Below are 24,851 nucleotides of genomic sequence, written 5' to 3' on the forward strand. Positions count from 1 at the left end.
TGGTAAGTGCATGTTTAGCTTTTCAAAGTACTGCCAAATCATGCTCCAGAATAGCTATACCACTTCACATTCCCACTAGCAACGTATGAGAGATTCAGTTTCTCTGCATCCTTGCCAGCATATATTGCCACTAATTTTTATTTTAGCTATTCTAATAAGAGTGTAGTGTATCTTATTATGGTCTTAGTTTACATTTCCCTAATGACAAGTGATGTTGAACATCTTTGCATGTGCTATTTGTCATTTTTCTTTCCTCTTCAGTGAAATGTCTGCTCATTTCTTTGGTCCATTTTCTAATTGGATTGTTTGGTCTTTACTGTTGAGTTTTGAGAGTTTTTTATATATTATAGATATGAACCCTTGTTATATACGTGGCTTGCAAATATTTTCTCCTGGTCTGTAGTTTCTATTTTCATCCTTTTAACACGGTCTTTTGTGACAGGAAAAGTTTTTAAGGAAGTTCAGTTTATTGGTTTTTGCTTCACCAAGCCCTATGTCCCAAAGATTTCGCCTATGTTCTGGAAGTTTTGCATTTAAATCTATGGTCCATTTTGAGTTGATTTTTGTCTAAGATGTGAGATTTAGGCCTAGGTTCATGTTTTTGCTTATGGATATCTAATTGCTCTAGCACCATTTCTTGAAAAGACTATCTTTTCTCTATTGAGTTGCTTTTGCATCCTTGTCAAAAATCAGTTGGCCATACTTGTGTGGGGTTATTTCTGGGTTCCCTATTCTGTTCCATCAACTTACACATCTATCCCTTCACCAATACCACACAGTCTTGACTATAATAATTATATAATATCTTGAAATTGGATAGTGACTGCTCCCACTTTATTCTTCTTTTTAAAATTTTTAGCTATTCTAGTTCCTTTGACTTTCCATATAAACTTTACAATAATCTTTTTTAGCAACTGTTCAGCAATTGTGTTAAACTTGCACATTGATTTGAGGATAACTGACATCTGCTGAGTCTTCTGATGCATGAACATGGTATGTCTATCCATTTTTCTAATCTTTGTTTTCTTTCATCAGTGTTTTATAGTTTTGAGCACACAAGTCCTGTACGTGGTGTTAGACTTACATCCAAGTATTTCATTTTTTGAGCAATTTAAAGTGACACCGCATTTTAATTTTGGTTTCTATGTGTTCACTGCCAATAAACAGAAATAAAATTGATTTTGATCATGTATCCTGTGACCCTGATGAATCTATTTCTAGTTCTAGGATGTTTCCTTATAGATTCCTTGGGATTTTCTATGCAGACAACTATGTCATCTACGAATGCTTTTTTCCCTGATCTACAGATGCCTTTTACTTTATCTTCTTGCCTTACTGCACTAGCTGGAACTTCCAGCACAGTGTCGAAGTGCAGTGGGGAGAGCTGCCATGCTTGCCTTGCTCACGATCTAAGGGAGAAAACATTTGGTCTTTCACTATTAAGTGTAATGTCAGATTTTTTTAAAGATGTTCTTTATCATGTTGAGGAAGTTATCCCGTATTCCTATTTTTTTAGGGATATGAACATGAATGGGTGTTGAACTTGTTAAATGCTTTACAGTATCATATAATCATGTGATTTTACTTCTCCAGTCTGTTGATATGGTTGATTACACTGACTGAGTTTTGAATACTGAACCAGCCTTGTATCCCTGGAACAATGGCCACTTGGTCATGATGTATAATTCTTTTATATATTGATGAACTCTACCTAATATTTTAAGAATTTTTGCATCTCTACTCATGAAGGACTTTGGTCTGTAGTTTTCCTTTTTTGTACTGTCTTTGGTTTTAGCATCAGGATAATACTGATTACAAATGAACAGAAAAGGAAGTATTGTTCTCTCCTCTTGTATTTTCTAGAAAAGGTTATGTAGAATTGATGTTAATTCTTTTAAAAACATTTTGTAGTCTTCCCCAGTGAAACAATCTGGGCCTGGATATTTCTTTTATGAAGAATTTTTAAGTTATTAATTCAATTTCTTTAATAGCTACAAGGTTGTTCAAATATTTATTTCATATTGGTTAAAGTTATGGTAGTGTACTTTTTGAGCAACTAGTTGATTTCATCTAAGCTGTCAAACTTAGGTGTGTAAAGTTTGTAGTAGTTATCTTTTTGATGTCCACAGGGTCTGTAGTTGATTTCCTACTTCAGCCCTGATTAGTAATTTATGTCTTCTTTCTTCAGTGTGGTTAAGAGTTTGTCAATTTTATTGATTTTTTTCAAAGAATAAGTTTGTTGTTTCATTGATTTTCTCTATTGTTCTGTGTTTTCAACTTCATTGATTTCTGCTCTTTATTTCTCTCCTTTTGCTTCCTTTGGGCTTATTTTCCTCTTCTTTTTCTAGTTCCTAGAGGTGAGAGCTTAGATTACCGATTTGAGACTTTTCTTCTTTTCTAATGTAGTATGTGTTATAAATTCCCTTTTCAGAACTGCTTAAGCTGCATCTCACAAATTTTGTCCTGTTCTGTTTTCATTTTCATTCAGTTCAATGTATTTTTAAAATTTCTCTTGAAATTATTCAATATTAAGAAGTGTGTTGTTCACAGTTTCCAAGTGTTTGGAGGTTTTCTTGTTATCTTTCTGTTATTGATTTCTAGTTTGATTCCTTTGTGGTCAGAGAACACACTCTATACGATCTCAGTTCTTTTAAATTTGTTGAGATTTGTTCTATGGCCCAGGTGATAGTCTATCTTGATACGTGTTCTGTGAGCATGAGAAGAATGTGTCTCCTTCTGTTGTTGGGCAGAGTGTTCTAGAAATATATATTAGAATCTGGTTGATTGACGGTGTTGCTGAGTTCTTCTATATTGGTGGTGATTTTCTGTCTAATGGGTCTATCAATTGTTGAGAGGATGTTGAAGTCTCCAACTGTAACTTTAGATTTGTCAATTTCTCCTTTCAGTTCTGCCAGCTTTTGCTTCATATATTTTGCAGTTCTACTGTTAGGAATATACACATTTAGTATTATTTATCTTATGGGGGAACTAAACCTCTTATTATTATGTAATGTCGCTCTTTGCTCTAGAGGCCACTTCGTCTGACAGCAATATTGCCACTCCAGCTTTCTTTTGTTAATGTTTAAATAGTATATGTTTTCCCCTCCTTTTAATTTTAACTTATGGATATCATTAGATAGTCACGCATTTCTTAATGATGGGGATCTCTTCTGAGAAATGTGTCATTAGGCGATTTTATCATTGTGCCAACAGCACAAAGTGTACTAACACAAATCTAGATGGTATAGCCTACTTTACACCTAGGCTCTATGCTACTAATCTTATGACACCATCATCACATGTGTGGTCTCCTGCTGACCGAAATGATGTTATGCAGTGCATGATGGAAATTGAAGACATCATATAGTTTGGTTGTTTTTTTAAGTTTATTCTGACAATCTCTATCTTTTAATTGGTGTGTTTAGACTATTTACTTTTCTCTGGTGAGGAAGATTGGCCCTGAGTTAACATCTGTTACCAATCCTCCTTGTTTTGCTTGAGGAAGATTGTCTCTGAGCTAACATCTGCGACAATCTTTCTCTATTTTGTATGTGGGATGCTGCCACAGCATGTCTTGATGAGTGGTGTGTAGGTCCGTGCCCAGGATCTGAATCCACAAAGCCCAAGTGGCTGAAGTGGAGTGTGTGAACTTAACCACTATGCCACTGGGTTGGCCCCAAGACTATTTACTTTTAATGAAATTATTGGTAAGTTTAGATTTAAGTCCACCATTTTGTTTTCTGCTTGCTCTCTACTGTTAACTCTTTTTTCCCTATCCAGCCTTCTTTTGCATTATACAAACATTTTTCACTATTACAATTTAATTTACTTATTGGATTTTTTTTACTATGTCTCTTTACATAGTTTTTAAAGTGGTCATGCTATTACAATATACATACTTAATTTTTATGGTCCACTTAAAATCAATATTTCATCATTTCAAGAGGAATGTATAAACTCACTGTTGTACTATTGATATTTTTCATTTTCTATACCTTATAATGTTCTGACATCTTCAGAGGCCTTTCAGATCTGGGGAAAGACTTACCCTACCAGGGCTAGCTAATTCCTAGGAGCGGTAGAAAGTCTGCTTAAAGCATGCCTTTCATGTGCTGATTGCCTGATCCAGTGCCGTGCCCCCACTCATCTCCTAATCTAACTCACAAACCAAGCCAATATTTCCCCTGTCCTGCATCAAGCTAGGGCCAGGAACCAGACAACTAAGGACAGCCCCTGTGACCCAAAGCCGCCAGAATTATCAAAACTAGCCAATCCTGAACTGTTTACCCTGCCCTGCCCTGCCTTTCCCTTGCTCCTCCTTCTGCCTCCTGAACAAAACCCGATGCCTCACCTATGGCCCTGCGTGGTGAGATATGCCCTCTTCTCTTGGGAAATATAAGTAATCAGAATCTTCTTTCCACAACACTGACTTCTCCATGCCATCACTCAGTCACCTCCATAACTTAAAATCCCTCAGGTACAAATTTTAGAACGCACTATCGTCTAGGCTCCTTTACTCTTGGTTTCTATCCTCTTTGCTCCCCCTTGTATGTTAGAGCTATCACAAGCATTACATGAATATACATTTGAAATCCCATCAGACAAGGTTATAAATTTTGCTTCCAACCATTAACTCATTTTAAAGAATGGAAGAGGAGAAAGTAACTTATTATATTTCCCTAGATAGTTATCATTTCTGTCTGAAGACTTTCCTTTACCAATTCTTTTGGAGCAGGCTACTGGCAATGACTTCTCTTTAGTTTTTGTTCAACTAAGAATGTTTTATCATGCTTTATTTCACTTTCATTCTCAAAGGATAATTTCACTGGATAGAGAAGTCTTGGTTAACAGCTCTTTTCTTTCACCATTTAAGAAAATACTGTGCCACTTCTCTGGGCTCCACGGTTTCAGATAAAGCAAGCTGCACTCATGCTAATTGTTGCTCTCCTACCCACACACCTTTTCCTCTGACACTTTCACGACTTTTAACACGCCTTCAGCTTCCAGCAGTGCAGTTATGATGAGTCTGGGTATGCAGTTCTTTGCATTAATTCTGTTTGTGTTCACCGAGTTCTCTAATCATTATGTTTACATCTTCTGCCAATGTGGGGAAGTCTTTAGCATTATTTCTCCGAATACTTTTTTACCACCACACTCTTTCTCCTCTACTCCTTTCATTCAGTTTAGATAACTTCTATTGTTCTATCTTCAAATTCACGGACTCTTTCCTCTGGTATCTCCATTTAAAAATTGAGCCCATTCGGTGAGTTTTTATTTAGGTTACTGTATTTTTCAGTTCTTACCTTTCCATTTGGTTCTTCTTAAATCTTCTATTTCTTTGCTGAAACTTTCTATTTTTCTATTAGTTTTAAGAGTGTTTGTGATTGCCTGTTGGAAAATTTTTATAATAAATGTTTTAAAGTTGTTGTTAGATAATTCCAGTGTCTCTGTCATCTTGGCATTGGTGTCCATTGTCTTTTCTCATGAGAGCTGATATTTTCCTGGTTCTTTACATGCCAAGTAATTTTGTACTGTATCCATTTTGAATATTATGAGACTTTGGGTCTTGTTTAAATCCTATGATGAATGTTGACACTTTTGTTCTAGCAGCTAAGTGACCTAGTTAGACTTAGGCTGCAAGCTGCAGCCTGTCATCCGTGAATCTCAATTCCGTTTTTAAAGCCTCTGCAATCCTATCTGCATCTGTCCCACATGTGTGCTACCCAGTGGCCAGTTTGGCACCTGGATGGTGGTTTTTTTGTTAGTTCGGTTCCCAGAAGTCTTTGTCATAATGATGAGGAGTAGATCCATGCATGTATAGCTTGAGGATGAACCTAGGAGACCATCAACAAGGTTTATGGAGTCACTTTCCTGAGCTCTTCCCTATGTGCCATCTTTCTAGTGCTTTCTGGTTCCCTGGGGCTCTTCTTTTCAGTCCTCCAGTCAGAAAGCTGGGGCTTTGGTTATCCCACTTTGCTTTGTACTTCTGCAACTGTGCCTCAGCCCATCCCGAGGACAGAGAGGAAAAAAAGCAGTAATGCTGGCTCCATCCTCTTGGGACCCAACTTTACCAATCAGAGAGCAAGGTTCCCCTCCCTCAGCATTTCGGCTCCTGCAAACTTGCATTGCCAGCATCATGGGAACTGGAAGCTGGTCTACATATAGAATGAAGAAAAGAAGAACACAAATGGACCTTTGTACTCTATTAGGTGCTCCCTTTTCTCCCCCTAGAGCTAAAACTACAGGGCTTCCCCTGATGCTCTTTCTACGTACTGCTGCCCATTTCCAACTCCGGGTTGAGCTGCGCTGAGTTTAGGCTAGGAGAAAACAGAGGGGAAAAAATGGTAAACTTGCCACTGGTTTGCTGGTACTCTGAATTCTGATCTTCCTTCCCAGTCAGCCTGCTACTACTTACTTTTTAGGGTCCTCAAACAGCTGCTTCACGCACTCTGTTCAAGTTTTACAGCTCTATTCAACAGGAGTGACAGGATGGATGTGCTCATTCTATCTTACTCAGATCTGAAACCTCCTTGCTGCCTACTATATTTAAATAACACTGCCTGTTTAGCATAAGTAAGCATACGGTGGAATTCACATGAGTGAAATACTGCTGAGACTACTGTGCTGCCACTGGAGAAGGAAAAGCTGATCACACCCACTCAGTGGAACGCCAGTAACAATCAGCTAACCTGGAAAGAAGGCTTCTTCTCCAGAGAGAAGACTTCCAAAACAGTCATCTTCTCAAACAAGGGCTAATTCTCTAACTAATCCAAGGTAAGGCCCGCCATCAACACATCCTGCCCAGACACAAACTGGCTTTTCAGATTTAGTATGAAACATGAAAACACTTATGCCAGGACAAAGTCTCAAATACGAAGAAAACCAATAAAGTAGAACACAAAATAGAGGAAACTAGGTAAAGCAGGGTATAAAAGAAAACGTCAACAAAATTTTAATTAGTGCTTTCAAACAGATACAAGATGATAATGAATTCCTAAAACAGGAATCAAGATGCTAAAAAAAAGAAAGAAAAATAATCAGAATAAGAGTACTATAAGAATACAAGAATAAGAGTATATATCATAGGAATATGACAGCCAAAGTAAGAGGCAATAGAAGAGGTGAAAGACACAGTGGAAGAAATCTCTCCAAAAGTAGCACAAAAACACAGAAATGAGAAAAATGAGAGAAAAGAAACTTTAAGGTCCATCTAGTATATCCCAAATCCAAATAACTGGCATTCCTAAAAGATAGAATGGCAATTAATAAATAACACAAATCATTTCCGGAGCTAAAATATACAAGACCTCATACATAATTGGTGAAAAATTCCATTAAGCCCTGTCTCAGAGCTAAAGCACACAGATCCATCTTGAGAGTCCACCGAATACCCAAGCATGATTATTTTTAAAGGCCCACAAGAGAAAAATCCGGGGGCAGGGTGGGAACAGGGCACATATAAAAGAATGACAATCAGAATGTCAGAAATCCCCAACAGCAATTCTGGATGACGGCGGGAAAAAGGGTAGCAATGCATTCACATTCTAAGGTAAAATGATTTTCAATCTACAATTCCACACCATCCACATTACATATGAACTATAAGGCAGAATAAAGACATTTTAGACATGCTAAAGGCTGAGAAAATTATTTCCATCGACTCTCTTCTTGAGAAACTATTTTATGATGAAGGCCACCAAAAACAAGGGTGATGAAGTAATTAGGAAATTCAATCCAAGAGTGGCACATAGAAGTCCAAAGATTACAGCTGTTTAGCAGACAAGCTGAGAAAGCAGCTGACTGGAAGAGGGAAGAGAGCTCTAGGGGCACTCTCCCAGAAAACGAGGCTCAATGAATAGCTGAGATAAAGTAATATTTGTAAAATATTAGGGATGTGTTTAAAGCAAATTTCACAAGTAGATGAAAAAAGGGCAGATAAAAATTGAAGGAAAGGGGCTGGCCCCACGGCTGAGTGGTCGGGTTCGCATGCTCTGCTTTGGCGGCCCAGGGTTTCTCCGGTTCGGATCCTGGGCGCGGACATGGCACTGCTCATCAAGCCATGCTGAGGCGGCGTCCCACACAGCACAACTAGAAGGACCCACAACTAAAAATATGTACAACTATGTATCACGGGGCTTTGGGAGAAAAAGGAAAAATAAAATCTTAAAAAGAAAAAAAATTCAAGTAAAGATTAAAAGCTGTACCAGAAAGAAAACATAATGTAATATACTACTTGGCTTTGCAGTTAATAGTATTTACCTAAGTCATAATTATATAAACCCTGTTTCTTGCTTTAACTACAAAAACACCTGTATTAGTGTTTTAGTCTGTTCAGGCTGCTATAACAAAACACCACTGACTGGGTAGCTAACAAACCACAGAAACTGATTCCTCCCAGTCCTGGAGGCTGCAAGTCCAGGGTCAGGGCATCAGCGGGGTTGGTGAGGGCCCTCTTCCAGGTCCAGACTTCTTGTGTCCTCACACGGTGGAAGAGGAAAGGAGCTCTCCGGGGCCTCTGATGAGAGTGTTATCCATAAAGCATAACCCATGATGGCTCTCTGCCCTACGACCTAATCACTCCCAAAGGCCCCACCTCCTAATACCATCACACTGGGCATTAGGATTTCAGCATAGGAATTTTGAGGGCACACAAATATTCAGACCACAGCAGTTGGGAAAATGGGGCAGTTTTTGTCTCATGATCTATCTTAAAGAAAGTGATAATGCCTACATTGATAAGAAATAGCAGTATACTAGTTATAATTATTTTAGGTAACTATCCGAACAGCTGAAAAGGGTAAAAAGTAGCTGACTCTATGAAGCTGGGGAGGGGCAGAAGCAAGGGACTGCTCTTCTTTACTATAAAACCCTCAATACAACTTGATCTTTTTGTTTTAACCATGTGTGGATACTATTTTGGTACACTCCTTACTTCCTAATTTTAATAAAAAATTTTAAAAGTGCTGTGACGCTGTATGGGTGACAGCTTTGGCCCCAACTTTAAGTTTTGCTTGATTCTTTAACACTCAAGATAAGACATGTTAGCAGTTATGAAATATTGTGAGTGATTCATCTTTAAAGCAAACATTTTCTATTATTTCTCTGTTACTTTTCTGGATTAGTTTAATCAAAGAGTATTCTGCAAGAAGAGCTGTCCAAACACTAGCACATCTGTAACTAATTAACTGTATGATTTAGGATGTCCTCAATTCTATGCAAACAAAAGAAAATGTAAAATTAAACTGGATGCTGAGACAGACAGCTAACTGCAAAAATCAGTGAACAACCTTGATTTCAATTTTTAAAAACAGACTTTATTTTTTAAAGTGGTTTTAGGTTCACGGCAAAACAGAGCAGAAGGTAGAGATTTCCCAAACATAACTTTTTTTATGATAATCATAGAAGTCTCTATGTTTTTATCAACTTAAGTCAATTTTATACATTTGAATCTACTGAAAATACATACACTAAAATTGTCAATCTGATGTGCTATTTATAAACAAATCAATTTACTTTTCATAGCTTATACAGTCCTTTCACAGCAAGTGACCTTCTCAGGGATATATCCAGATACTGTTTAGATTACTGTCTTTCAAAGAAAAGAAAAATCAAGTAAACATTAGAGCCTCTGAGAAGATTACAGATGCCTCGAAGAGCTCCTGCGGCCCTGGGTGTTTAAGCACTAGGAGGACTGGCAGAGAAACGCCCTGTAACACAAGCAGAGCTGACAGCATCCCCCAAACGACTACAAAGTAGTGCAAGGTGAACTGCTCGGCTCTGAGGAAGAGCTGTGCTAAGAGCTTGTTCTACAGCTTCACAGCCACAAAACTTTGTAGAGCGTGTGTGTGCGTGTCCCCAAAATAAATGAGTAATTATCCCTTGAGATTCCGACTCAATTCTTTTCATTAATAATTCACTCTTGCAAGTTACTATGTGGCAGTAACTGATTTTTATACTCAAGTTCAGAAGTGAACAATAAAGTATACAAGTTTACAGTATTATTACATTCTAGGCAGCGCGTGGCCATCACTTATACTGATGAGAAAAGATTCTGTGAATTCAAATAGCTGTCATTTGCATTTGGCTGTATTTGGTATCTGAACGTTTGAATGCTGGTCAAAGACTGTCTCCCTCATCTTGCAACGTTCATATTCTGTTTTACTTTACTCAGGCTTTGAAGAAAAAAAGGGGGGGACACATAATACACATAACAACAACTTCCCTTTCCTATGGTAAAATGAATTTCTATTATTCCACCTTCTACAAACTCAGCTGTCTCATAATATTTCACAAATCCAGAGAGAAGCTATTGGCAGCCTCTGCCATTCAGAACATGGCTAAATCTTTGAAAAGATCAAAGTGGCTATTCAGGAGGCTGCAGGCTCGATGTGGGGAAAGGTTTCTCAGCACCACTTTTCCCCATCTACATCTCTTATCATGGGCACATACTTGAGGGGCTTTGTCAGCTTGTTTCCCAGATCACGTATGGTTGAAGCAGCTGACGGAAAGTGTAAAAGGAACAGCATTGGGCACTACCTGCGGAGCACATGACAGCAAATGACAACTGACAGCACAGGTGCAAAAGCAAATTTAAGAAAGACATAATGGTTAAAAACCATAGCAACTCAAGATCAGCTATCATGAGTACAGATCTGACACACTTTGGCAGCTGCCAGGAGTGTAACTGTGCCCTGGCACAATGTAACAGAAGATACTCCAGTTGACCACAAATTACTGAGGATGGGGAACACTATGCAGGCAAGGAGGCTCTTAATACATCACAGAGACATTTCTAGAATGGTTCAGAATAGGACTTCTCAACTCTGGCTGCACGCTTCAGGAGTATAAAGATTTCTTACATTTAGGAGACTCTTGTATAAATAGCATTGTATATTATCTCTTAGAGAAAAGAAAGCAGGAGGAGTAACATGATTTTTAGACTGACACAGGAGTCCTACAAATATATATAAATTAGAAGCACCAGAAAAGCCTTAGGAAACAACTAACTTTTTAACATTATTAATCTACAAATCTATAAGAGGTCAATTTTAGGTCTCTATCTGGCCATCTATATTAATAGTATTGCTATAAAAATAATAATAACCATATTAGGCATTTTTCCAACTTACTTCCAACATTTGCTTTCTGTTCCATCTTTCTACTCAATCTCATTTCTACAATGTCTACCAAGTTCTTTCCCCAGAGGGGCGCCTTAACTGCCCCACAGGAAAGGACTTCCCTGACGCTCACTCTGAGTGTACTTCTGGAAACACCAGGAGGCACACTGTCCACCCTGACTGCATCCCCATGACATCTGGAAACCTCTGAAATTCTACAGCTTTTTACACTTTACTCTCACCTAAATAATGCCTTCAGGTCCCCAACCTCATTTGTCACTCTTCTCACCCTTAGTAAAGACGTCATTTTATCAGAGTCCAACACACGTGAAGCCCTTCTACTGCCTCTCCCTGCTCATCTAAAAATTCTACCTTTCACGAATTCTTTCTCCGTCCTTCCATTTCAAAGCCATGCCCCTTTCCCAGGCCTTGATTCATCACTCCCTTTTCATGCACCCCTGCCCCTCCGACTACAGACATGTTGGTTTCCCCGAGCCCACAGAACACCTTCCTCAGCCCCAGCACCTATGCCTGGGACCACTCCATTTCTGTCTTTTCATCTTCACACTTTTTGAAAAAGTAGTCTAAACTCCATTTCACTGTCAACGCCTTGAAATCTGGATTCTGCCCCCTTCAAACTGAAACCACTTTCTTGAATGCCAACAATGACAACCAATGCCAAACCCAAAGGCTCCTTCTCCGCACTCTCCTATTCAGGCTCTCTGTACCATGATACCATCGACCAACTTCTTGCCAAGTGCTTTCCTCTCCACACTTCTGAGATACCACTACCTTTTTTACTTCTTATCTTTCTGACTACTCTCCCAAATCCTTTGCTGCCTTTTCAGACTGCACCTTAAATGTAGACATTCCCCAAGGTTCTTCCTGGTCCTCTCCCTCAGTCACACTCTCACAGACTCTTCAAGTTCCAGTCCTAACTTTTACTTCTCTGGTGGTAACTCCAAATCTCCATCTCTAGCCTTCAATAAACACTGTTGGGCTGCAGACTCTCCCCTGGGCCTTTCCACCTGACTATCCCACAAGTGCACCCAACTGAACAGGTCTGGGTCAGAGCTCACAGCTCTCCTCCACTCCATCTTTGGTCCAAGTGCCCTTCAATGAAACACAGCCGCCTGGATTCAAAGCCTTCTTTCCGTCTCATCATATGCAGTCCTTCACAAACCTTGTCTTATGTGAACACTGCAACCAACTCTAAACTCTTCTTTCTGTTGCCAGTCTTGTCACACTCCACTCCCTTGCCACAGTATCAAAGTTACGTCTGAAAGCACACCCGTTTCAGTTCCTCACTCAAAAACTTTCTAAAGCTCCTCACTGCGTAGGATTAATGTTAAAGATCCTCAGAACCACGTTCAAAGTCCTCTGTGGTTTGGACTTTAGCATATTTTCTCATTTCTGCAGCCTAATTTAACCTTTCCTTCCTTTCACTATGATCTAAAAACACCTTCCAGGAATGGGGGTGGGAGGAGAAGACATGTTAAGCTGTTTTCTACACACAACAGTATCTTATTATTTAAACTAGAGCATTTACCATAACTCTACTAGACAGTGGGGACTGGCCTTGGTCATTTAACACAGTAGTTCTCAACTGGGATGATTTTGCTCTTCCTGGGGGCACTGGCAAGGTCAGGAGACATTTCTGTTGTCACAACTGAGGGGGTGCTCCTGGCATCTTGGGGACAGAGGCCAAGGATGCTGCTAAACATCCTACAGTGCACAGTGCAGCCCCCCACAACAAAGTATTCTCTGACCAAAATGTCAATAGTGCCACTGTTGAGAAACCCTGAACCAATCAATAAATGTCTAACAAATACATGTCAAAACAGCAATTAGGAAGTTTGGGAACACAGGCTGACACCCAACCTAGTGTCTATGACGTGGATAACATTGTTTAAGAAAGAAAGTGGCCAAAATGACCAAAACAGGAGGAGGAGGGTGTTCCATTCTAATAATTTGAAAAACATTAAGAAAAATTACCAAACACTTCCAAATGAGGCAAAAGGATGGCCTCTGAATCATAATGGAGCACTCTCTTTGGACCACCCAAAGATTACTTCTCTGGGAAATTGACCTTTGTCTGACACACCATTCATTATTGATTAGGGCCTGGACTGTGATACCACAAGTTAAAATGAAGATTTTTGTCCAGTAGAGCTGCCAATTATCTCAGCCTGGTAGAAAAGGTTATGATTTCACTGCTCTGTAAGATATTAGCCAATCTGTATCTAATCAAGCAATTTTAGTCCATCATTCTTTTTTTAGTGCTGATCAATACTCAGATCCTCAAATGCTCTCTTGAATCTCTTACGTTCTTGTTGGTTCCCTCATTCATGAATCACCTGTCTGAAAGTCACGGTTATAACTTTTTTAAAAAATTTACACTTTGGCAGTTTTGTAGGACTCATGGAGATGTCCAAGTGAACTCACCTGCTTGGAGCTATTAGGCTGAGTGGCCCAAGAAGGGTACCTCGTCGGCTGAGTGAGCCCAAGCAGGTCTCATGTTGGCTCCCAGAGTGAACCCCACGCAGGAAGAGAATTTTACCCATGCTGTTTTCCTGCTATTCTTTTTTCTTCTGATTTTGTATTTTTGCTTTATGGTTCTTGGTCACGTGTCCCTTTCCACACTGGCTCAGGGCCCAGTGGCTCAGACTACCAGGTCAGCCTCAACTGTCCCCTTACTGTCCATGAACCGAGCCTGGAGGAATGTGATCTCAGTATGTGGGGATCTGTCAGAAGATAACGGGATCTACTTTCTGTCAGATGAGAGACAAGAAAGGCTGCTTTTAGTCTTTGCTGTTTCTCTGTTTGTGCAAGAACGTGTCTGAGGGCCACTGAAACAACAGCTCTTGTGCCGTCTGGATCAGTTTTGTGTTTCTGGATTACTTCTGACCAGTGGCTAAGACTGTGGAACCAAAGCTGAAAGCTCTCAGTGTTTGTGTCTATAAACGAGAAAAGCCTTTATTTCTCATGGTGTGAGTGTAAAATGCATTCTTACCTTCAGGGGTATTAATAAATCAGATTATAAAATTTCTTAAAGAACTTCTGTTCTAATCAGCTTATAGAGAACAAGCTTTTACATCAATCTATATTCCTAGAATTCCTAGAAAATAAACTAAACATCTGATACTTATAATGTGTTAGCCTTTTAAGGACCAAAAAACCCCCCCCCAAAACTCACAGAAACTGATACTTCAAGAGCATTTTAAGAATCCAAATTCATGAAACAAAAATAATCATTAGACAAATCAGTCTGATTTGATAATTTCAAAGCTAATTTAGAAAGATGTCCTTTCCCTGATTTTATCAGAGTACAATGCATGCATATATTTTTTTTTAAAAATAAGACATTTTTTCATGAAGAGACCATCCGAACTTCCTAAACTTTGTTGGCTTACTGGTCAGATAAGCTAATATTACTCATATACAATATTTATGATTATTAAAAATACAAATTTATATATTCACCTAAATTGAATTATAACACTAATAATTTTTTGGATATCAGTAGTTATATGTTGCTCAGTCGCTGTCAGCCTAAACATAATTTCCAACACCCTTAGTTAACTTTAAGACTTTGGTTGGACTAGTAGCAAATGTGACTAATGGATACTCTGGGATACGCAGTTAATTTCCAAGTGAGACAGACATCAAGTGAAGTTTAAACACACATACACACGCTTTCTTTTTAACATAACGACAATGTCATCAATGCACCAACTCAACAATTCCTTAGTATCATCTAAGATCCAGTCTGTGTTTAATGTCTTTTTCCAGCTGTTCTCATTTTTTCACCATAATTACACAATTAAGTTCGCCTTGTCTAGTACATCACATATATAGAATCATACAGTATATACTCTTTCATGTAAGGCTTTTTTTCACTCAGCATATTTTTGAGATTCATCCATGTTACTGCATGGATCAGTAATTCGTTTTTTTCTATTGCTGTGTAGTATATCACTCTTAATGTCTTCTACACCTAAACTATCTTTGGGTTTCCAAAGGCCCTTGGGGCAATCAATCACAAAGATTTGTCTTTTACCTTACAAAAAGAAGGATGCTAAAACTAGTTAATTTCTTTGGGGTATTCTGTATTTCTTAAATAGCGTAACACTATTAAGTTGTCAAATCAAAAGGGAAGTCATGTTCTGCTTCGGTGGCCCGGGGTTGGCCGGTTCGAATCCCGGGTGCGGACATGGCACCACTTGGCAAGCCATGCTGTGGTAGGCGTCCCACATATAAAATAGAGGAGGATTCGCACGGATGTTAGCTCAGGTCCAGTCTACCTCAGCAAAAAGAGGAGGATTGGCAGATGTTAGCTCAGAGCTGGTCTTCCTCAAAAAAAAAAATGAAATAAAGGGAAGCTTGGTCTACTTTTACTGAGTCTTCACTTCTCATGGCAACGTAGTTATTTGCATAGGATCATTAAGAACTGTCCTCTCTTTTACCAAGATAAGAGACAAATTCATTGTACAACCCAGGCCATAACCAGAACATCATATTCAAGAATAATTCTCATTGAATCAGGAATGGCAAGGTCACTAATAAAAAACCAGCATTGTAGTTCATGTATGAAACCAATGCTCAGGGCACTGCTCTGGGACCTAATTCTGTGGCATACAGGGTCCCAGCTTTACATACAGTATAAAGAAAGTCACTTCCTGGCAGGCCAGAAATTTTAGCATATTTTGGAAACCTTGAGGAGAGAACTCACCCAAATGTATAGATACTACAGGTGAAATATGTAGAGATGATTTTCTTAATTTTTTGGAGCTTTGTTTCCTAGCTTTAAAAAAGAAAAGCCAAAAAGGTCAATTAAAAACAACAACAAACCAAAAACCCCACCTGGCAATTGAAAATGCAAGCTAAGCTTCCTCATGAAATTTCCAGAGAGGGTAATTCTTAGTACTCCTAGTTGCTAATGCCTCCTGCCATACTCTAAATACAGTGAGACTAGTCTTTAACGGGTGTGTGTGCATGTATGTGTGTGTGTGTGTTTGTGTTTGTATAATTAAGAGTAATCCTTGGAGGTTATTTACAATTGCAAGGGGCACAATTAAAAATTATAGAAACTCTGGAAGTAAGGTAAAACAATGGCTGTAGGCTCTTTTAACATCATACCAGAGAATTGCTTAGCAGGCCACATCAAGGATTATTTAATATCTAGGGCAGCACTGCCCAACAGAACTTTCTGCAATGATGGAGATGTTCTAAATCTGCACTGTCCAAACGGGTAGTCACCAGCTACATGTGGCCATTGAGCACTTGAAATGCAATTCAGGAACTGAATATTTAATTTCATCGAATTTATTTAGTTTTTTTCAGGAAGACTGGCCCTGAGCTAACATCTGTGCCCATCCTCCTCTATTTTATATGTGGGACGCCTGCCACAGCATGGCTTGCCAAGCAGTGCGTAGGTCTGCACCCAGGATCCAAACTGGCGAACCCTGGGCCAGCAAAGCAGAACGTGCCAACTTAACTGCTGCACCACCGTGAGGGCACCTCATTTCATCAAATTTAATTAACTTAAACAGCCACACGTGTTAGTGGCCACATACTGGAGAGTGCAAATCCAGCCTCGGGACTATTTTTGTACAGCCTCTAAGGTAAGAATTGTTTTACCTTTTAAAGGGTTGTAAAAAACAAAAACAGAGAAGAATATGATACAGAGAGTCCATATGTCCACAAAGTCTAACATATTTATTATGTGGCTCTTTACAGAAAAAAACTGCCCATGCATGCCCTAATAGAACACACTTTGTGTTTGGCTCCTAACCATTACTCCACCTTGGACTATTATTTATCTTTAGACTTCTTATTAAGTGAAAGAAAACTAAACTTCTATTTTGCATAGGCTTCTATTATTGCAGCTAAATCCATTACCTAACTGATAGAGATACATCATCTGCATTAACCTATTGTAAAATAGTAATAACTTCATTATCTTAATTTTAAAAATACGAGGGTCAATAATGAAACATATTATATGTAGGTTCAAAATGCATAAAGATCCCAGATGACTTATAGATAGGGAGTTCCAATCAAAAGATGCCATAACCACAACCGACCTTCATGACAAAATTCAGATGTGAATTCACACAGCTCTTACTCCTCAATTAATGTACATTACTAATTCTGTCAGCACTACTCTGAACAAAACCTTCTCTAAGTCGAAAGGAATCTCTTAAAATAACAATTAAAAGAAATAACTCAGTTTCTTTAACAAAAGGATTTTCCTATGTTGTTTCCATATGACAATTGATTTTTAAAAAAGTTCTTTAATTAATTACTGTAAAGATTTTTCCCTCTGCAATTTTGTTTTTGAAATGCAAGACTGCTAACTTTATACAATTACATTAATTTAGTAAAAAGCCAACACAGAACAAGATGCTGTCCTTGATTTAATTGAAACCCTACAACACTAGCTGGCAGACAGACAGGGAAGAGGAAGCTACCGTCATGAGCAATCACTTTTACCCCAGTAGAGTCAGCATGAGTACTCCTTATTTCAACATTCTGGTATAACCCCAAAATATTAACTATAAAAGAGAGTGAACAAACCACTGTTTCTTAAGAAGATGATTTTCACAACCATAGTGTGAATTTAAAAATATCATTCTAAGAAATGCAAAAAGGCCAGCAGCCTCCTTTCTGGTAAAAGCAAAACAAAAACCCCATGGCGCTGCCCAGCGCCACCTATGGATCACTCCTCCAGGAGCAAGCCTCCTGTTCAGCAACTCACTCACGGAACAGCACCAAGTTCTTCTAACAGAAAAGGAAACAGAACAATTCAGGGTCCATTTTAACCCTCTGAAGTCAGTGCAGTAATAGGCCACTTCTACTGACATTGCATTTTCTTTATGTGTATCTTTCTCCTCTCTCACTCCTCGAATATGTAAGTAAAAACTCAAAGTTGGGTAAAGGACAATCACCAATTCTTCATAAGACTCTCTCTCCCCTCTTTTTTTTTGCCTCACAAATTTAAGGTGGATTGGCTGTTAATCTACCTTCGCGCGGTTTCTTGAGTCCACTGTAATTTCAATGTTTAAGACTGATTAGTCCTCCAAAGTGCTCTCCTTTTAAGTCCTCCCGACTGCCAGTGCGTGGCAGGCCACTGGCTATGCCTCACGGTGGCTACTCACTGCCATGAGGTAATGCCTGAAATAACACCAACTGATGGGCAGCTTTGGTTAGCAAATGCAGTGCCCTAGAGGTTCATGGAGAAACTGGACAAGCAGCCGTGCCACTTACAAGTTGCAATTCCTTCTCCCGTGTCTGTTAACCCCCAGGACAGGCTCCCCACTCCCTGCTCCAGACCCCAGTGACCTGAGCCCTCCGTCACCTCCAGACACCGCCCGCGTCCGTCTCCTGTCTTCTCACTGCTCTAAGCTGAAAGGACTTCACCCACCACTGCTGAGGTACCACTCCCTGGTTCTCAGAATCATCCTCAGAATTCCTCTATATCCAAGATTCCGATATGTGCAATTCCTCTCTAACTACAGCCTCTGGAGTTCTCCAATACTTACTGAACTGGTCCTCCATCCGCATGATTCCCTGAGTCTAGGAGGGGACACGGACTAAGGTCATGTCCCCTCCTGTATTCTCACAGTTCACTAGGCCCCTTCTGCCTTCACCTGCCTGCTCCCTAGTCTGACTCTCAGGTTGTGAGTTCACTGAAAGTAGAAGCTAAGTCTTGCATAATCTGGACTGTCCTAGCCCAAGTAAGGCTACCATTCAGAAACATTCCCTGGGCCCCATCTGCCTTACTCAGCTGTACCTGAGACTCCTTTAGTCCTCATGCGTTGTCTAGGCACCAATGCCCAAGAGCGGGGGACATCATCACCTACTTGAGAACTTCTCAATCAAGCGCTACTATAAATTCATGCCATCTAACCTTCCCTGGGCCTTACTTCCTACTATTAAAGTTGAGGTCCTAAAAAGGCAGTCCAAAAGCTGAATCTGGTCCACTGACACGTTTTGTTTAGCATGCATGGTTACTTTTTGTTTTCCTTTTTTTCAGAATATATATTTTAAAAAAGAACACTATTAATGCAAAAACTTACTGAGATATAATTCACAGCATGCATGGTTTTAAAAACATAAATTAGTTACCCCTTAAGAAAACATTTCACATTATGCAGTCCAGACTCCTGGTGTCTCTCAGATAAGGAGAAGGTCAGGGTCACTGGGCCCACAGCGCGTAGCTGGCCAACAGCCAGAACGGCATCTGCCTCTTGCACAGGTCACCAGTGCCCCAGTTCACCAGCCCCTCCCTACCAGCCAGCCAGCCACTTCCCTATGCAGCCTCCCTGCCTGGTTCTAGGGAGCATCTCAACCTCTTGTTTCCATGTCTGCCATCACTGACTTAGGCCCCTCCACCCTATGGACAATGCCCTCTTCTGATTTTCCTCTCACTCTCAGATGCTGCCTCTCTAGCCCTTGTAGCAACGCCACACTGCTATAAAAAACACTTACTCTCCATTTCTGTACTTCTATCATCACAAACCAGCAACGGACCACACTGAACAGCACAAGATTAGAGGTATTAATACTGACAAGGGAGGTGTTTCTTAGAATTGCGAATCTGATGGCATCACTCATGTTCTTACAACCCTTCCATGACTCTCCACTGCCTGTCTGAGCGGGAATACCCATGTTTTCCAGCAGGTCCCAAGTGCTTTGTGACCTGACCCCTTCCCACCTCTGCCCATTTCCTCCACTTGAGGAATCCGTGATAAAACAGCACTATTTCACATCCCTGTGATTCTGCACATGCTCTTCCCTCTGGAAAACTCTAGTTCATCCTTTAGCACCCAGTTGGGCAGAGCAACCCTTCCTCTCCTCTATTAATGCAACACCCTGCACATACTTCAACTGTTACATGTACCATGCCAGCCTGTTTGTTTCCAAGTTTGTCTCCCCTACTAGGCTGTGGGTTTCTTGAGGCCAAGGGCAACAATTAGTGTACTTCCTGGAACATTAAGTTTTCTTTACATGAAAGCTACCAGCCCAGCCCCACCAACCAACAGGTCAAACAACGTATCCACCACCCTTCCTGAGAGAGGACTTAAGACCCCTCTCTCAATCCCTACATCGATACTCAGTTGCCAAGCAAGTGCCAGAGAAAGCCTTGCTACCCCACCCATGTCCAGCTCTAACTTGGAACAATGTCCTTTCCACAGTTGGGTGTTCCTGCCTCCAAATATGGAGTTTTAGACAAAACTTTCTTCTCTCAAAATGCTCAGGATGCCCTAGTGAATAAGGCCCTACAGCTTTAGAGCCTGGCATTTGGGTCCCGTGAGGCTTCACCTCTCACAGGGGACCTGGACCCCTCCCGCCAAGACACGCCCTGTTTTCTGGCTTCTAGGCCTTTACTCACAGCCACTTCCACCTAGGAATCTTCCTGGTTCTTCAAAGCCCAGCTCAAGTGCTGCTTCCTCCAACAAATTTCCCCTTTGACAAAAGTGGCCACTCTTCGAGAACGCGTGCCTTTTTGTTAACCTCCCAGGGCATTCTCACTCTCCACCAGTAGCCCCATCTCATGTCTCTCCAGGCCATGGAGCCCTTGCTAACTAGACCTCCACAACCTCCTCCACTCTAGCCTGATGCTCCAGGGGCGCGAACTAGCATTTTTAAAGGAGGGAAACAAAGTAAACCACTCGATGGGACCCAGAACAGTTGCCTGCACCTTATTTTAATTAGAGACCCTATTACCTAGTTTAAAAAGTTCTTCTTTATAAATCTTCCTTCCCCCAAACTTTCTTCTCCTCCACAGCTTATCTTAAAATATTGTAGATGTTGAGGTTTGCTTTCCTGTTTTTAATTTTTTAAATCAAGTTAATGGTTTTCTCTTGCTCAAAAGAATGTAAAAGAAACTCCAAAAAGAAATAAGAACAACATAAAGCCCTTGAGTGTGGCTTTCAACACTTACCTTTCAACACTTACAACAACACGGGCAAAAAAAAAAAAGATTCTTTCAGGTGGGAGGGTTGGATTATGAGTAACACACATCATGCAGGTGGACACATACTACCAGAATACTGTAAGACACACCTTCCCAATTAGCTTATGCTAAACCGGCTGGCAGGGACAGGCCAGGGAACTGGAGTTGGGAGAGTGTGGCAGGACAGGCAGGGCTTTTCTGTAGACCAAAAGCAGCACTTTCTACACCTCGGGTGAGTCTTGAGAAAAGACGCACGGGGAGCAGGCAGAGCCCACAGTAAAAGCAGTGAAACTAGTCAGGTTAGAGTGGAGGTTTAAGCTGAGAGCTGCTAAAGCAGAGAATTGAGAAAATAAGGTGAGATTGGATTAATAAGTGTTTTGTAAATCAGAGAAGTGTAGAGTGAATGAGATAGGCAACAGGAGGCCCTAGTAGGTCCCATGGCAGGAGGATGACTTTTTGTAGGAGGATTAGTCTACTGTGAGTTGTACCAGGGAGAGAGCAAAGGCAAGGGAGTAAGGTGGGCGCCCACACCAAGAATGGACGTCTGTTCACAAGAGTAACGTAATGGAGAGGAATCAACGCATGTGAGAGACCTTCAGAAGCAGTAACAGGATTTAGACATGTCACACTTTTGAGCCCCGGGGAGTGGGAAGAAATTAGGTAGCTGGAGAGAAAAAAAGGAGGGGAGTGGGAAAAAGCTAGACTGGTTTAAAAAATCAAGAACAGGAAAGCAAACTTGATTCAACATCCACAACGTTTTTAAGTTAAGCTGTGAAGAATCATACAGTTGTGTCCTGTCTCCTCTCAACAGGTTAAAAGCAAGCATCCAGATAAACTAAGAAAGTCAGAGTTACAGCTAATCAGTTTCTTCAAGGGCACCGTGAAACTTCTGAAGTCGGATGCCAAAACAGGACCCCCCTCCCTACCTCCGGAGGGCTCCTAATTGGGAGACTGGTCTCCAGAACACGGGCTCTGGACACACACGCCCTGAGTCCGAATCCTGGCTCCCCCTCGCTCTGGATGGGAAACCCTGCGGGAACGCGGATGCCTGGGAGGCGGGGATGGACTTCGTCGCTGTTTCCCGGCTTGGGGAGGGGGGAGGAAGCTGAAGGTGTCAAGTAGGTTTAAGTCTGAAACGCTGATTTAGAGAGAAGGTGAGTCACCTCTTCGAGTTTCAGTTTCCCCAGCTGTTAATTTAAAGAGAGAGAGCAGGCGGACGATAATAAAATCTACCTCATGGGCTTTTTTAAGGGCTGCGTTAGAGAATCCTTCTGAAGTATCTGGCACCATGTCCGACGTGCTATAACCATCAGATGTTAGTTGTACATGCTATCGATACACGGAATGCTCGTCTAATACGATTATTAAACCCCTCTCCCTTCTTGACGTTGAGTATTTTACTACCACTACGGTTCTGCCAGCCTCTCCAAGGGAAGCGAAATCCCCCAAAGCTTCAGGGCCCCCGCAGCGCAGGCCTGGGGCAGCGAGGGGGCGGCCGCACCCCACGGCCGGGAGGACGGCCCTGGCGACAGCCCCCAGCGGGCGCCGGCGTCAGCGCCGGCCCACCCCGGGGAAACTGAGGCGCCGGGCCGGGGCCCCGCAGCAGGCCGGCGGGCACTCACCTTGGCGCTGTGCACCGCCTCCTGCGCGCCGCGCAGCTGCACCCAGATGCGCGCGGGCGGCGGCTCCTCGGCGCCGAGCGCGCCCAGCACGGCCAGGCTCACGCCGAACAGGCCCTCGATGCGGCCACGGCCCCGCTCCAGCAGCGCCGCCTTCGCGGCGGGCGCCGTGAATTCGTCCAGCACCGCCCGCGCCGCCATGGCCGCGCGCCTCCCGCGGCGGCGCCGCCCGTTCCCGAGCCCGCAGGCGGCGTCGGCCCACCGGCCGCCTCGCCCGCGCCGCCCCGCCCCGCCGCCCTACACCATCGCGCCGCGGCCGCCGCGGCTGGGCGACTGCGAGCAGGCCCTCCGCCCCTGCGCCGCCCGGCCGGGCCGCGCCGCCGCGCATGCGCCGAGCCCGCCGCCGTCATCGAGGCTCGCCGCCCCCGGGGCGGAGGGGCGGAGGGGGCGACGGAAGTCGACGTCACGCTCGGACGCCATGTTTGTTGAGGGCTAGCAGTGGCTCCAGAGAGGAGCCTGGCGGCGTTCTTTGGTGAGGGCGCGTCGCTCTCGGGTAACCTGTGGGTTGTGTATTTCTGGCTTTACAGATGGGGCAATGGAGGCTCCGAGCCAGGAGGCGGGGCTGACCCGGTGGCACACAGGGGATTTGGCTTGCCTTCAGACGTTTGAAGCCCAACTAGGGTTCTAGGAATTGAGTTATCCAGCTTCTCATTAATTTATAGGCAGATGCTTCTTTCTTTCCTTCCTTTCCTTCCCTCCGTTTCTCCCTACACATCTCCCTCTCCCTCCCTTCCTTTGCTCTCCTTTGCCTTGTTGTTTCAGTAACAATTGAGGAGGATTTTTAGGCTGCTTAATTTTAAAATGGTTTATGATGAGGATTTTTAGGCTGGTTACTTTTAAAACTGCAGATGAGAAGCAGGCTCCGAGGACTGGAATTTTGCTTGCCCCTTTGAGACATTTGCGTTTGTGAAGGAAGGGGGGATGACCTTGTAGGGACCTGAAATTGGCCACCCCAGGATATGTCTCTTTGGCATCAGGATTGTTTTGGGCTGATTGCTTTCGATAAACTGGGACAGGGAAGGAGGCTCTGGGGAATGGAACTTGCCCTTGTTGGGACACATTTACATTTGTAAGGTAAATCTCTACCTGTAGAACGTGCCTCCCTCTCTGTACCAGGAAGAAGAGGAGAGATGACCTTGTCCCTAGAAGCTCTTAATGGGGAAGGCAAGAACTTAAGTTGGTTGCTGTCTGGCAATCTCATGTAACTGGTTTAGGGTGGTGGCGTCTAACCTTTCTGACCTTTACTTAATCCGATTTGATTCTTGTCTAAAAGTCATGGGATCACCCAATGACCAGACCCCACCTGCACTGATACCATTTTAACTTTTTTTTCATGTTCTTTCCTTTGTCTTGTAAAGAGATGAATCATATACCTATGCCTTAAATTTAGCTCTAACCCTCAACTGGGGGGCAGCAGAAGCTCTGACTGCCCATGGGTCCTGTCCCCATGCTACACTATTCTCTAAATAAAAGAGCACTACTGCCAGATCTTAAGAGTCTAAGAAATCTTTCTTTCGACTCCTCGGCTCACCGACCCCGCATCAACAATGGTAACAGGAAGAGAAGAAAATGGGAATAATAAGTGTGGAGAATTGGAAAGCAAAGAAATGATTAAGGAAGATTCAGGACAGTGATTTACTCTGGGAGGGAAGAAGGGGGATGTGTGATAGGAGAGGTGCAAGAAGTGGGGGATTAGGGGTTCATCCTTGATTTTCCTGTGGGACGTAGGCGAATGCACCCTAGCCCCGTTCCAGGGTTTCCCCGTCTGTAGAAGCAAGGGTTGCACTCAGTTATCTCGAAAGTCTTTTCCAGGCCTTACGTTCTCTGAGTCCATGAAAACACTTTGTGAAGGATAAAGTGTTGGTTTCCCTTCTCTGGGCTAAATCTTGTGGCTATAGGAGATAATTAGGGACCGTGGGAATATTACTTAACTTCTCTCTGTCTTAATTCCTCATTTGTAAAATGTGGATAACAATAGTACTTCTTATTGTTGTGAAAATTAATATAGTACCTGGACACAGTAAGTGATCACTAAATATTAGCTATTGCTAAATTAGCAGTATATTTAAGGCTCCGTTTTCATGGAAAAGCTTT

General features: G+C 41.9%; 1 protein-coding gene across 1 annotated transcript in view; it reads right to left on the reverse strand.

The window, feature by feature from the left end:
- Positions 1-23,081, reverse strand: part of N4BP1 (NEDD4 binding protein 1) — a 47,249-nt gene extending 24,168 nt beyond the window's left edge. The window contains exon 1 of the mRNA XM_008533286.2: positions 22,701-23,081. Coding sequence (XP_008531508.2) covers positions 22,701-22,898 — 198 coding nt within the window. The 5' untranslated portion in view covers positions 22,899-23,081. The remainder of the gene's footprint in view (positions 1-22,700) is intronic.
- Between the last annotated feature and the right edge of the window lie 1,770 nt (positions 23,082-24,851).

The sequence above is a fragment of the Equus przewalskii genome, chromosome 3, assembly GCF_037783145.1.
Source record: "Equus przewalskii isolate Varuska chromosome 3, EquPr2, whole genome shotgun sequence".
NCBI classification, from domain to species: Eukaryota; Metazoa; Chordata; class Mammalia; order Perissodactyla; family Equidae; genus Equus; species Equus przewalskii.